Source organism: Drosophila biarmipes, chromosome 2L (assembly GCF_025231255.1).
Source record: "Drosophila biarmipes strain raj3 chromosome 2L, RU_DBia_V1.1, whole genome shotgun sequence".
In the NCBI taxonomy this organism is placed as follows: Eukaryota; Metazoa; Arthropoda; class Insecta; order Diptera; family Drosophilidae; genus Drosophila; species Drosophila biarmipes.
The window spans coordinates 19,816,616-19,830,977 of NC_066612.1; the positions used below are offsets into that span (position 1 = coordinate 19,816,616).

At 43.6% G+C, this 14,362-nt stretch overlaps 3 protein-coding genes across 4 annotated transcripts; all 3 read right to left on the minus strand.

Annotated features, from left to right (window-relative positions):
• Positions 1-3,141: 3,141 nt before the first annotated feature.
• LOC108033484 (uncharacterized) lies at positions 3,142-4,420 on the minus strand. The gene is made up of 2 exons (XM_017107823.3): positions 3,752-4,420; positions 3,142-3,702 (listed from the first exon to the last, which is right to left on the minus strand). The coding sequence occupies exons 1-2, from the start codon at positions 4,253-4,255 to the stop codon at positions 3,382-3,384; spliced, it is 825 nt and encodes a 274-aa protein (XP_016963312.1). The 5' UTR covers positions 4,256-4,420; the 3' UTR covers positions 3,142-3,381.
• Positions 4,421-10,001: 5,581 nt separating this feature from the next.
• LOC108033430 (protein I'm not dead yet) lies at positions 10,002-12,608 on the minus strand. Of its 2 annotated transcripts, none has more exons than XM_017107754.2 (9): positions 12,536-12,608; positions 12,338-12,479; positions 12,022-12,287; positions 11,857-11,971; positions 11,758-11,807; positions 11,577-11,699; positions 10,843-11,524; positions 10,258-10,374; positions 10,002-10,207 (listed from the first exon to the last, which is right to left on the minus strand). In XM_017107754.2, exons 1-9 carry the CDS (start codon positions 12,541-12,543, stop codon positions 10,109-10,111), a joined length of 1,602 nt encoding a protein of 533 aa, XP_016963243.1. In that variant the 5' UTR covers positions 12,544-12,608; the 3' UTR covers positions 10,002-10,108. The 2 variants fall into 2 exon arrangements, with proteins under 2 accessions (XP_016963243.1, XP_016963244.1); XM_017107755.3 differs by having other exon boundaries at positions 12,338-12,471; positions 12,536-12,603.
• Positions 12,609-13,941: 1,333 nt separating this feature from the next.
• On the minus strand, positions 13,942-14,362 carry LOC108033586 (uncharacterized). The gene has a single exon (XM_017107932.3). It carries the CDS (start codon positions 14,327-14,329, stop codon positions 14,024-14,026), a length of 306 nt encoding a protein of 101 aa, XP_016963421.1. The 5' UTR covers positions 14,330-14,362; the 3' UTR covers positions 13,942-14,023.

A 14,362-nucleotide genomic window follows, 5' to 3' on the forward strand; every position in this document is an offset into this window, starting at 1 on the left:
TAATGTGGAATTAAACGAGCGCTGACAGCGGCATAAACAAAGGGCGGCGAACGCTCGGCGCCGCCCAGCAGTGCCGGGACTCACATGCCTCACATATGTACAAGGTAAATGTGCGATGTGGCCTATATGTATGTGCATATTTATGATAAATTGCGCTGCTGGAAAACGTGTCGCTGACATTTTGGCGCCTAAGAAAAAGAACACAAACAAAACGCAAGGCAGCCGGCGACTGAAAGAAAAACTCGGCACAAGCCAGAGTCAGCATGAATTTTGTATGAAATTTTAATAACCCGGCAAACTGGCATTATTATTGAATTGCCATTGGTGAACATTGCCGCGAAATGACTTTGTAATGCGAAAAAAATACGGAGAAGCGTCAACTACGGCGCAGCGAGTTTTTACGAGGCTGAAAAGCCGTTTAATGTCACGCCACCCAAATAATCCAGCTTTGGAGTTGATTGGAAAATGCTTAAAAATAGCAGAAAATAAAGGCGAATAAAACGGAGCGGCTGCGGGTGCGAGTGCGGGGGATGAGTGTGCAGATGCCTCATTGGAGCCGCTCTAAGCTTTATTGTCTCAGTCGCTGCCATTTGCACACCCTGAAATCTCTGGTCGCATTCAACCTGTTAGATGCTGAGTATCCGTGCCTACTTTCGGGGCAGCTCTTTGCGGCTGCTCAAATGTAGTCGTAAAAGCGCTTTTACGTAATGCGACGATGTCGCTGGGACCGAGACGATAATGGTCCCCGAAGAATTGTCCTCGTACGTGGTGTGTACCAGCCTTGAAGTGAAATATTTACAATGCTCAGTCTTAAAGTTGAGTTCGGAGGGATTATGCAAGCGAGTGGGGCCCCTCCTTCCGGCAATCTCACCGGGCTTCAATTCGCCGTAAGCTCCTATCAATCTTCTTCAATTCACCGGCAGTTGTTTTATCAAATCTGGCTTAGGGAGGCAAATGTTAGTTTGAAAACATAATTAATATAACAAGTAGCTTTTTAACTCAAGTAGTTGCTTCTGTTCTCCCGCCAGGGTATCGACTGTATTCGAAGTTAAGGGTTTTCTTCTAATCCCGCAAGGTATTCTTCAAGTATATTATAGGACTATGTACGATAATAGTTTATGAACAATTTTCTTAGAGGTGGTATTGAAAACCCATGGAACGGAAAACCCGCTTAACTTTTATCGTACCTCTTAGGCCAACACGCTATAACCATCCTTTTAGGTTGCAATGATTCCAAATTTTCATCCACCTTTCCGCGTACTTTTTATAATTGTATTGTTTTATGTCAGTTAATTTGTTCTTCCAGCTCCATCCCGGGCCTAAAAACTGGAACCTAAATATATTTCGCCAGCCGTGGCTTAGTTTCCCTCTCGCAGCTTGCAAAATAAACTCAAATTTTAAGCTTAGCAGTTCCTACCTAAAGATATTTACAATAGTGTGTTGGAACATTAAACGTGTATTGGAATATTAAATCTTTAATTGCAGAGCCACCGCACTCAAAGTCTGAACAGCCCAGTTTTGCCTTGTTTCCAGGTTGTTAGCTCAAGTTGCTCAAATTAATTATACACGTTTATTTGGTTAAGTTCCTTTAACCGACAAGCGCTCTATTTGAGCAAAGTGTTAGTCGGGCGGAGGCTTTCAGCCCCCGATCGGGCCGTGTCTCCTGCTCCAAATCTGAGTCCGACCAGGTAAATAAACTTAAATGCTTTGACTCCTGTTTGGCTAAAGAGTCTGGTTCCAGGGGCGTCAGTCTGGTGGCTTGAATGCAGCAGTTGCACACATTTGTAGATTTTTGTGTGTACTTTACTTATGCAAATGCCATACGACTCGCAGGACAGTGCTCACTTTACCTCAGCCACACACACTGGCTTTTTGTTGCGCTGTTTTAATTAAACCGGCTTCAGTATCCTTGTTGCTGCTGTGGTTATTCTAGTGCCCCGCGATGCGACCCATTTCGCCATCGTATATTCCTCGCCGGCCGAGTGGTTTTCTTATTTTTTATCCATGTTCCTAGCCCCAACTGTTGTTTTATTAATATGGACGGCGAAAGCTGCGTTCTTGCGTGCCTTTTGCAGGGGCTAGATGTTTCATTTGGAAAATTACAACACGGCAGTTCTACGGGTAGCTGTACAAAAATACCTTCGTAATTATGTGATGTACAAAGTGGTGCAAGTGGAATTAAAACTTTTCAAATATTTAATTGGTGGAATGCAACAATTGAAAAGATTTTCAAAGAAAATGCTAAGCTAGGATATAGTTGTACTTTAATTTGCATTTACTTGTACTATTATTATCTACCACGCTAGAGCTAGGTGCCATTTAATTATAAAGGTATAAGCATAGTAGCTCATCGAAACGATCCACCCCAAAGTCTGAGAGTTTCCTCTTCCCGAGCTCTTGGCTCAGTCGTTGCGGGGTTTCCACCCTTTTATTGCCAGCTTCAGCTTATCCGTTGCCACGGACTCGGCCGTTGCCTTGTTTATCATACCGTCAATTACTTTTAACGTTCGGATCTTAACAGCAAAATGCAACTGCTTTCCAATTAAGGGTAACGCATTGCGGGCGAGTAAGGAAAGTAAAGAGTGGAGGAAAGTGTGGGGGTGTTTCGCTCAACCCCCCGGCCTTTCCGCCTCTCTGGGCTGGTCAACGCTCGAGAGCTGCGGAGCGGAGCCCACATGTCGCTGTTTCTCCCACGGGGAACTCGACCTCCGCTCCTTTCCATTCCACTCTGGCCCCAGCCGCTTATGCAAATGGACTTCAGCCAAGAGCGAAGGTCACTGCGTCCTTTGCGGTTGTTAAATGCATGCCTGGTTGGTATCTTACCGAGCTGCGCTGATCCGCCTCCAGAAACTCATTAACGGCAGTGTTGCCTTTTAAGTCGGCTCCTGGCGCTGGCTCCTGCCCCCTGATGCCGGCGCTGAAGTCGCAGTAATTAAGTGAAGACGTTTGCGACAGGATAAGGGCAGCGGAATGTTTTTTACTGCCGAAAAGGTCTTCCTGCTTTTACTTAATCCGCTCAGGGACTAGTTAGTCGGAGCTTCCCGCGCCAAGGTGAGTGTATCCTAGCTTCAGTGCGGCCAGCCTCAACCTTTCTCCTGTGAAAGAATTTTCTGGCGGCGAAAAAATAAAATAAAAGTGGGGTAAGGGCCTAAGCGCAACTCGAGACTTTTTAATAATTTACGTCGGCTGAGGCGCGGATCAAAGAGCATTTGGAGAGCCCTCTCCGATGCCGAGGGGCAGGTGTACAAATAGAGATACAAATAAAAATAAGCATTAGCCGCTGGTAAAGTGTTTCCCATTAAAGTTTATGTAGATCCCCCTGAACGTTGAAAGGCGATGGAGGAAAAGCAAAGATGGGCTCATTGCGACGAGCAACCTTTCCTAGGCCGCCGCCTGGCTCTTGACGATTCGGTAGCTGCCCTTCCTCTCCCATTTCACGGAGTTTCTGTTCCTGAATCCATCGATGGACCACTTGCCTCCGCCCAGCTCAGACAGCATCAGCAGCCCGCCAATTTTGCAGAACAGTAGGGAGAAGTACTGCACCGAGAGGAGCGTGTCGTTCCAGCCCCACAGCATGCTCCAGTGATTGCTGAAAACATCGTGATACAGGAGGGCGATTACGGCCAGATAGGCGAAGAGTTTGCAGTGGAAGCCAAGGGTTATGAAGAGTAAGAGCCCCAGCGACACGATGCTGAAAAATGTCTGGAGAAATATGTATGACCACCCACTTATCACCAAAACAAGTACTCACTTCCGGGCCCTCGTCCAGCCACATTATAAACAAACTGGACAAGCAGAGTCTGCCCCCCAGCAATAATATCTGGTACTGCGACTCCCCCACCTGGGGCCGTTCATTCTGTTCCCTCAGTGTGGTTTTGGCGGCCATCAGCATCAACAGGGAGCCCACATCCAGGCTGTCGGTGAACAGAAAGTAGAAGAACACGGTCCATATGGAGAAGAACAGTCGGTGGATGACTCTTCCGATGAGCAGCAGGGTCACCCCGCTGGCCTCCTTTCGGGTGCCGAGGATGAGGGAGATGGCGCCGATGGTCAGCAGGACGTCGAAGGCAGTGTAGAGGTGGCCGAACACCTCGTTGACATCCATCACAATGGCTCTTTCTCTGCCCACAAGGGGGGTGTTGACCACTGAGTACAGCACTTCCATAAAGTAGTACGACATCACGAAGTACGGCATAAACTTAAGAACGCAGGGCCTGACCTCGCGTCTTAGGCGTTTGAATAGTTTTGCCACCATTTCAAGGTCGCTCAAAGATCAAAATTTGGAAATATCAGCTTTGTGCTGCCGTCAGTCACAAATGTACATCGGATTCTCAGCACTCTTTGTTTACATAAAATCGATTTTAAATGTATTTAATTTTACTAAATTTTGGGCATAAGCCTATTCGTTATAATTTTACGATCCGTGACGGCTAACAAATAGATTGCATAAAAGCCAATTTGAAGTAAATTTCAAGTATTTTTATGGTTTTAAGAACAGCACTGCTACCCAATAAAGTAACGAATTATTAAAGGAAAAAAATCTCAATAGAGGGTTTTAAATATATTCGGACGACCATTTCTTGTTCCAAGAACCTTAAAAAATGAAGAATTTTTGGTAGAATGATTAATATTTGCCTCAAGATCCTTCCTCGGCCTTCTCATTCAAGTCCTACCTCCCCCCTTTAATTAGTTGATAATCGGTAAACCCAAGCAGCCCGTGGGCATTGTAATAGGCATAGTGTTTGCGGCTTCGGGCGCAAGGGAATCTTCATAATGTGATGAGACGCGAACATTCAAATCAATGCCGCGTCTAATTGTCCGTAATTGTTGCCCATGGCGGGGGCAGACCGCAACCGGCACATTAGCTAATTACCCACAAGAAGGCTGTCGGTCACCTCTCTACCGCCGACTGAGTTCCCAGTTACGTACTACCGTATCACCTCTGCCAGACTTATCCGGTTATCTAGTGGTTTGAACAAAGGTTCGAGTGTTCGTCTAGGGCAGTCTCCCAATGGAAAAGGCATTTCTCGAGTTGAAACCTATCAATGTAGGTGCACATTCTTACAATTAGTCTTAACTAAATACTAGACTTCAAACATTAGTAACACTATAATAACATTCAAATGTTCCAGATTAGGGTGTTCAATAAGCCTGAAAAGGCAGTTCCAAGCTAATCACACTTTGCAACATTTTCATTTGTAACCTGTTGGACAAAGCACTTATTACTTCAATTCCTAAGTCATAATCTGCCTGCGTCAACCCACACAATTTATAAAGTGTTTGAGTTTACTTGGCTCCGCGATAGACACCGCCACTCGCTTTCGGAGAGTCAGGGTCCGGCCAAGTGACTGGGTTCCATTTCGATGCCAATGACTGTCAACAACTTTTGACATTTTGTAATTTATCTGCTTACACAGCAGAAATTAATGCCACAAGTGGAAAACATTGAAGCAGGTTCAAGGTAATGAGCAGTCGGGAGGGAACATCTGAAAGAAAGAGAAGATACTATAGAGTGGAAAATGGAAAAATCAGTCCTTGTTGTTGGCATCCAAGCGTTTTTTCCCCCTTCTTACCAATAGGAAAATAGGTATTTACCAGAAATTACCAAAGGGCGTAGGCAAATTTCAATGGCTTAGAAGGAAAACAAAAACTTTGTCACCAACACGGACATGTTCTTATATAATTCTTGGGGACAACAAAGCCCAAAGCAGTTGGGAAACAGAAAAACAGTGGCATAACTAGTAAACAAGAATATAACCCTTACCATTGACCTAGAAATATGCATTACTATGACAACTTTAGTGAAACTATATCCTGGAGCCTAATTACTGCCGAGATTGTTGTGAAAATAATGGCAGTACCCATGGCCTTGCCACGGACTTGGGTCTGAAAGGGAATGTTTACCATTAGCCTTCGAAATAAATGAGCTGGAGAAAAACTTGCTAACCAACCATCGCAAGTTTATTAATTGAGCCTATTAGTGGGCTTCTTCTTGTTACAAGGAAGGACGTGATGAACATTTCGAAAGCCATTTTAAACAAGCAAGTGGCATCAAGACTTTATGGAACATTATTTATTCTTCACCAAAGATTGAAGGGCTTACGTAAAATAAAAAAAACTCTGATAAAGTTCTTAGATAATAAAATAGGCAGGATATATATTTTATCCATACGCAATATTTTAAGCAACAATTTTATTTTAAGAATCCCATTTTTAAAAGTTCAATGAACGTAAAACATAATAAAGACTAAAGTCCCTTTACGCGAATGCTACTAACTTTCTCAAACAAGTGAAGATCCTTTTAGAGCTATTTTGCTTTCCCGAAACCTATGTAGCAATTAAACAAAGCTAACAGCTCAATTCTGTGAAAAATTAAAGGAGGAGAGTATCCATTTGGTTTTTGGCAATCCAGACCGACATCAATCAGGAACCTTATTACTCCGTAACCTTATTACTTTGGATCATTTTTAAAGCTGTGTGACGAAAATTTTAAGACAAAAGCGTCCTACTTTCATTTCGGGCAGCATTTGCCTTCTAGCTATTAATCCCAGGATATTCGCGGCCAGATATCCCTCGAAAGAGCATTCCAAGCGCTGGTTTTGTGGTGTTTGCTCAAACATTTTGCCGGGCAATCAAATCAGCAACAGGACCTTGGGCGTGAGAGGACTGAAGGATGGCCCAGGCAGTCAGGGACGGGCCTGGCGGGGAGGCGGAGCGGACACAGTTCGTTGATTTTGTTACAAATAATTTAAATCTATGTCAACATTGGGAACGCAACGCGATAATAATTCATTTCTGCTCTTGCCGCAGATTCGTGACAGCTAATCACTAGAGGGAGACGGCAGCAGGCAGTCAGACAGAGAGGGACGGAGCGCCTGGCTGACGGACGGAAGGCAAATAAAAATGGACACTGACAACCATTTTGAAAAATGGCGTCATGGCTGCCCGATTTCCGCCGGCAAATGAATTCCCCTTCCCCTTTCCCTTGCGACTCGCCGACGCTGTTTTGTGTGCTAATTCAACGTCTTTTTTTTAGTCGGCGGTTAAATTAAAAACATCGTAAAACCAATAGGAGCTCATTATGACTGGCCAGAAGTGAGGCCTTTATCGCATAGAGCATAAATTTAATACAATTTGCCATCGCGATTACTGGTGTGTGCACATGCGCGACGCCATCGACATCAGCGGCAATTGTTTATTTGCCTCGATAAAATCGTTTTAATTTCATTAGTTTCCTCTTCATTGTACGTTTTGTTGGTCGAATTCCTCAGCCAGTTGCTGGCATGTATCTGGCGCTTAAAAAAAGGGCCTGTTGTTCTCCCATTTTATCTGTGACAAATGTCGGACATACTATTTAATCTCAACTGCTCCATTGGATAATGTTATAATTTCAATTATTAATAAATATTATGAATTGTAGTTGCAGCTTTCAATAAAAAGGTTTGAAAAAATGTATACCTGATAGGCCGTGTATAACACGGATTTTATGTGTAAACCAAAGAGTTCGATTTAATTAAGAAAATAACATGTATAATAAAGAATGGGTTTTAATTAACGCTTTAAATACAACTTGTGATTGGTTTCGTTCATCATTCAATGATTATATGTTGCGATACTAGACACTTGAATTACCATTTTTCTGAAACACTTTGTTTTTTAAATTGCTGACTTAAGTTATACAAAAAGGGCTTGAGTTAAATCCATAGAAGCCGCATTTCTCTCCCAGACCACATTTTATACGTCAAGAGGGACAATAGCCGACACCAGCTTCCTGCTGGTATTCATATTAAAACCTTAGGGGTCTGTCTATAGAGCAAACAATGCAACTCAAGAAGACCCAAATAACAAGCAGAGAAAAGGTATTACTTCGAAGTACGTGCTTATAAAGAGCGTGGAGTCTGAAATTCATAGTGAACGGAAATATTTCACCTGCGGCGATGGTCCGACACCATGTTTGCTTACGGGCGCAATGCAGTGACGCAAATTTTTTCCTCTTCTCAAACCTGTCTGTGTTATATCCATACTTGCATTGTTCATTTTGTTTTAAGACAATGGATTGAAATATCCCACTTCGCCTTTTAGTTTTTGCTTCTCTGAATCCCGTCGGCATATCAAAATCAGTCACAGACGCGATTGCACCTGACAGCACAGCAGGAATGGTATTTGCAGAAAACATTTTAATTAAAACATTGAACGTTATCTCAAATTTGAGCCTGACTGACAAGAAAAAATTCCAAATGGTAAATATATTCGTAAACGTAATAAAATTACTCGCCCAATGGAAGTGCGTTGGAGATGGAGATATGCAGGTATGCTGGATATCTTTAATTGTTTATAGCTTTTAAATAGGTCTACTTTTATATTCGGTCCTAAGTTCTTCGGAATGCATGCAACAGGCATGCGACATAAAGTACATATATTCTTGATCAGAGTCAGTCATGATCATGTCGATTATCACGAAACTAAGCCCCAGACTAATAAAACAAGAAGGGAACTTTAAAACTCTTGTTTTGCGTATAATTCTACGATTATTTTCCACATATATGTATATATATTCCACATTTACACTTTTACTGTTCTTTCTTCCAAACGAATACAAATTTATAACGTCTTGGTATGCAATCTTTTTATTTTCATCATTTTATTTTCATCATACCCTCAAAGTATAATAAAATACAATGGTTAGAAACTAAGAAACACTTTTTTCAATTTCTCGCAAAACCTGTGCCAGTGTCAAAAAGGATGATGAGCCTAGATTTAAAAATGCGAAAATGCCAGTGAGCATGGTATTTGCCAGCGGGAAAAATCAGCTTAGGGCGTGCATGATATTTGAATAAATATGCATAATTTCTGCGTTCTCCCTTTTGGGTTCGCAATACTTAAAGATGGAAATTTGCATTTGACTAAGAAGTAGGAAAGCCCGTGGGATTTTAATAACAAATTGGAAGCTCAACAATAAGAAGCGGCAAAGTGCCACAGACTAAATGCAGATTATTTCTTATTATAAACTATGATTAACTTATAAAAAAGCGAGGGGAAAAATAGGAAAAATAACCTTATGCACAGTGTTGCTTTTAAAACGAAATGTTTGTTATACTCTGTTTCAACATTTAGGCGTAAACAAACAAGGGCGGCCGTTAACCTTGGTCAAATCAATTAAATGTGCAATTTTGAATTGTCGTGAGTGTTATGAATATTCACAAACTGTGTGCCACGAGATTAATATTTAAACAGTTTCGATATAAATGTGTCCCAAAGCTGGTGACGCCAGGACCTCCAGCCGCTTAGGTACTTTGGCAGGAGTGGAATAGGTCCACCACCAAGCCGGAAAGTATTCAGCCGGAAAGAGTTTGCTAGAGAGATACGTATGTACGTATATAGACGCCCATGGTCCCCGTCTAAATTAACAAATCAATTATTTAGTGCCAACACTTGTGGGGGCAATGTTTGGATTAGAGCGATGTGAATTAGGTGCGAATGACCAGGCGGGGATTACCCTAAATGCGAAACTGTGTAATTTGCCTAAAAGCGTTGACCCTCGGGCAACTCTTTAATATCGTGTTAATACAGGGTTCCCTTCATCTCTCAGCTTTAAGGATACATTTCAAATTAACATCAAATACCGTATAAATAAAATTAAAATTTTTGTCTATTTAAGTTGAATCTTAGGGTTTAAATTAAAAAATAAAATAATTTGTTAACGCTTAAATCTAATTATGTATCATGACCAGGTAACTGAACTTGACTTGGCAACTGAACTGAATATCCTTTCTGAAATTCATTTGAAAAATTCCGAGTAAAAAACTTTATGCTCCTGTGCCTTAAATTTTTGGCTTAGTTTGTTTGCGGTATGACACACATTCTTTTTATATTTTCAAAATAACTACGACAGCAGTACTTTGTTTTGCCGCAGATTTCCAAGAGATGGATGTCCGTTGAGCAGCTGTTGCCGAGCAGTCCCATCCAGTTCCTGCTCGAATGTGTATGCTAAACATGTCAACAAGAGTGCTCAACACACCGCAATGCAGTGTGGCTTACTGGGTAATTTTATTAAATGCGGGCGAAGTCGAAACAGAAAATTTGGGTCTGTGGACTGAAAACGATTAAATTAGTGAAAGAGCAATGGTAGAGCACTGCTGCCGAGCAAGGCGGTGAAGCCAGCAATCGTAACAAACATGAAAAACATCAGGACACTTCCGGCCAACATCTAGAAAGGAGGATGAGAGGTCAATTTTCTTGTCAGCTTTGAGTACTTACGAATTGGAAAGGTCTTATGTTGCCCCAGCCGGCAACAATAATGTTCGCGGGGCAGCTCACGGGCAGCAAAAACTGATTGTGCAATGCGGTGGCGAACGGCAGGGCAAAGCTTGCTCCCTGTGAATAAAACTATGAAATATCCGTACTGACACTTAAAAATAATAATGCAATTTATGCGACGATCCGGTTGGAAAACCCCATTTTCTGGGAATTTGTATGTGATTCATAACGGAATTATCGACCCTATTGTAGTTACAAATGCATGAATACCTTTTTCCTTGGCCTTTCTTGGACGGTTTTCAATATAATACAGATGTCTACAGCGCGGAGCTGTATACCGTAAATGCAAAAAATCTATAAATGAAGTAAGGAAAGTAGCATAAACTAGGTATTCTTAATAAGAACTTGTCTTTTTCTCTATTTGAGGGAGCCTAGCGAGAGCCTTTACTTTGAATCTAGGGATTAAGGAGATATAGGAAACCTATTTTTCTACGCATAGCCTCTATAAAATTGAAGACAGAATAATTTTATCTTAAACGTTGGATCACAAATCTGTGTAAATGTCTTTGTGGAAATATGACTCACCCCTCTGGCGACGGCGGGAAGAGCTATCTTGGCCACGGTAGTACCCGGTGATAGATTCGTCAGCAGAGTTCCGAACAGCGCGCCGACGATGAACTGCTGGCCATCGAATTTATCATCGGGACTGCCCAGGGATTCTGCCACGAGGGCAATGAAGCCGCATGCCTGGGCACAAAAGATGCAGCAGACGGCGGCGCCCAGCATGAAGACATCGGCCCAGGGAGTATTGTTGTTCACCGCCTTCCAGCCGAGAAGAGAGGGAGCAGTGCCCTCCTTGGAGGGCCGGCGGCAGACGTAGTACTTGCAGAACAAATAGTTGGTCGGAAGCGCAAAGAATACGATGGCCATGCCAATGACGGCGACCGAGAAGCCCGACTCGATTGCCAGGTTTATATCATCCCAGCCCCTGAACACTCGCGGCTTTCGCGTGGCCACCAGAAGAAATGTTACGATAATCAGGAAGAGGACTATAATGGGATATGCGGGCCAGGGCCCCAGCGCCTCTTTCCTGTCGGCTATGGCCTGCTTGAAGCCCGCCTTGTTCCCAGCCAGCTCTGCCAGATCTCGTTTCACACTGCCCCCGAAAAGCCCGAGAAAGAGGATGTGGATCCAAAGTACCATCACTACCAGACCCATTATGGCAGGTGCCGCCATAATCATCATCATGCTGGTTACACTAAATAACCTGAAAAACAGTATAGGTAAGTCTCTCTTCGGAGCGCCACATCCATAAATACCCCCAGAAAGCGTCGGCTATGGAACCGTTGGGATTCACGAAGGGGGAAAAGCAGGCAGCTAGTGTGCCGGTATAGCAACAGGTTAGATATATCCCGATCACGGGACGCGTAGGATACGGCTTGCTAAGAAACGGGATGGCGGTTTACACTGAGTTGGAGGGTTAATATGGCGAGGACTCACGCTCCAACCTCGTAGGTTCTTTCATCAGAGTTCATTTTCAGAATGCCAGCCTGAAAGGTACGGCTATTATAACTAATAACAGAGCTGTGAAGTGCGTACATTATTGTATTCCGTGATCACGGCCTGGGACACCTTCATCCAAAAGGCAGCGGCTAGTGCGGGATGCACCAAGAAGGCCACAATGAAAACGGCCACGGTCATGAAAATCTGAAGACTGGGGAGGGGATATCTTTAGTGACGGAGTTTCGTTCCTCAAGACCTTACAGCTTCAGACTGCTACCGACAATGGCGATGACACACATCGCCAGGCGTTCATTGAGCCTCGAGCTCTCCATCATAATGCCCAGGAAAATGGATCCGTACACCAAGAATATCAGATCGTTGTAGTAGGAGGTTCCGACCTGGTTGGAGGACGCAATGCCCGCAACGGGTATAAATATGATGTAGATAAAGGCCACCGCTCCTCTGGCCATTAAGTTGAGCACGTAGAACAAGTAGAAGCAAATTGAAATGTACAGGAAGCGGCAGACCTGCAAGAAGGAAGGTAATTCGAGTTTCAAGCAGTCGCCCACAGCCTTACCAAAACTGGGTGTCCGATTAATATGGGTCCAAACAGTATGGGTATGACCAAAATGAGAACACCTTTGTAGTGGAATTTGCAGAACAATCTGCGATCATCTTGCTCCTCGTACGGAATATCGCCGGGCTTGTAATCTTGAGTGCTTGCGGAGGGGAAGGTCTTTTCTTAAAATTCCCATCCGTCCATTAAAATACTTACGCAGCCATTGTGTGAAGCTACTGTGGTTTTCTCAAAAATTTAATTTTGTCTCGGAGAGTTTGAGTGTTTGACGCTGAAATGATTGCTATGCTATATGTAAGCCCATCATAAGTTGAAGTACGTTAGGCCTCACCTTCTGATTCTGAAATACCGAGCTAATCGTTGGACCTTTTATTGGTAAAGTTTTTCCCTAATGGCCAAGTTAACTCACGAAGTAGGTCAAGAATTCTGTACTGCCTTAAAACTGCAGCGCGACAGCAGCAGGGAATATTGCCAATAAAAACTTTGGGCAGTGGTCGGTGGAAAGTCAGGACAGAAGACACCGCGACGCATTGTGCATCTGTGGGTCGATTGCAACATTGTGGGACCACGTGGCCCGTAACAACGCGCCGTCGTCGGCAATTTTGCGTGACTACCCACCGTTCTGCTTCGTTAGTGTCCGTTCCACATAATGTTGAACCAAATAATATTCAAGCTTTAGCACTAAGCACTGTGACACCGCTGTTCATATATTTTTAAACACTCCTAACAACTTCTACGATATACAAAATGAAATTACTTTACAAAGATTTTATAAAGAGGTCATATGAAAGAACGTAATTAAAATACCTTCATCTGGAATTTTAACAGCAATATTGATTTTGATTGATTGATTAAAATTCCATAAAAATCCTACGTTTAATTGCATCAAACATAATTACAGAACAAAATTGTTTGCTTGAAAGTGGCCATGTCTGACACATTTTGCTGCAATCGTTTCGATTATAAATAAAGGGTGCCAAAGAAATCTCTACCAACCAAATATCTTGGCACCCCTGATACAGGTACCAAAAAGGTAGACGAGCTAATGAATGGTGCAATGGCAAACTACACGTTCCTCAAGAAAACGATGCTACTTTAGCGCAAATAAGGTGCTGAAATTTGGGTACTAAGAAGCCAGTGCTCATGCCCTTTCTCGAGGTATTAAGTGCTCATCTCCTCACACCTGGACAACGAGTCCACTGCTGACACCCAGTGTTCTTGGGCGCCAGCATTCCGCTACTGGTTTTGGATTGACACTGTTGTTTTGGCCTTTTAGTGGCGATGGCAACCATGCGCAACACTAGAGGAAGGAATCCCTGGGCTAACTGGCCGAACGGGCCGAAAAAGGCAACGGCAGAGCGGAAGTTGATTGACTTCTTTGGACACTTTTTTCCATACGGAAGGTTGATAAACAAAAATGGCTCACAACGCTCTTTCAGCTCCATCCGTCGGCTATTGTTGTTATTTGCCCGGGGCGACCTGACAAGCCAACATGACGTCTACACACAAAACGAACCGTTTCTTGATTAGGGTTAACACGAATACATGATGGATGCTTGGGTTTTATGGCAGAGCAGCGCCTGGAATGAACTGAAAAATCTGGGTTCTGGGTGCAATTTGCCATTGTGATCTTTATTTTCGTTTGCCTGAACTTTCGAGGATTCGGTTATCCTTAAAGACCCGCATTCAGGCTATCTTGCGGCATCGCCTTCCAGAGAGCACCCACCCGGACCAGCAGCGCTGTTGGGTCTCGAGTAGTAGTTCGCCTGTCACGCCGAGCTGGTTGTTCAGAATAGAGGCACACCCAGTGCTCTGGAGCACCGTCCCCAGGCTCCGCTGCTGGAGGGCCCGGCAATAGGCCAACTTGTCCGGCTGTTGCTGAAGCTCCAGTTCGATTTGCGCCGCCCAGTGGGCCGTTTGAGTGTCCTGCTGCATCAGGACCACAGGCAGGAATATTAACAATCCGAATGCGGTTGTCGTGGACGTGCTCATGGCGACAGCAAGCAAACAACTGAGCTGGTGCCC

What these genes read in the sequence shown, in the direction of transcription:
- LOC108033484 (XM_017107823.3), bottom strand. Translation starts at nt 4,255, where the DNA reads ATGGTGGCAAAACTATTCAAACGCCTAAGACGCGAGGTCAGGCCCTGC. An exon ending in GGCTGGACGAGGGCCCGGAA is followed by an intron (nt 3,703 to 3,751) that starts GTGAGTACTTGT and finishes ATATTTCTCCAG; the next exon opens with ACATTTTTCAGCATCGTGTC.
- LOC108033430 (XM_017107754.2), bottom strand. An exon ending in GTCGGTAGCAGTCTGAAGCT is followed by an intron (nt 11,972 to 12,021) that starts GTAAGGTCTTGA and finishes TCCCCTCCCCAG; the next exon opens with TCTTCAGATTTTCATGACCG. An exon ending in TGATCACGGAATACAATAAT is followed by an intron (nt 11,808 to 11,856) that starts GTACGCACTTCA and finishes CGTACCTTTCAG; the next exon opens with GCTGGCATTCTGAAAATGAA.
- LOC108033586 (XM_017107932.3), bottom strand. Translation starts at nt 14,329, where the DNA reads ATGAGCACGTCCACGACAACCGCATTCGGATTGTTAATATTCCTGCCT.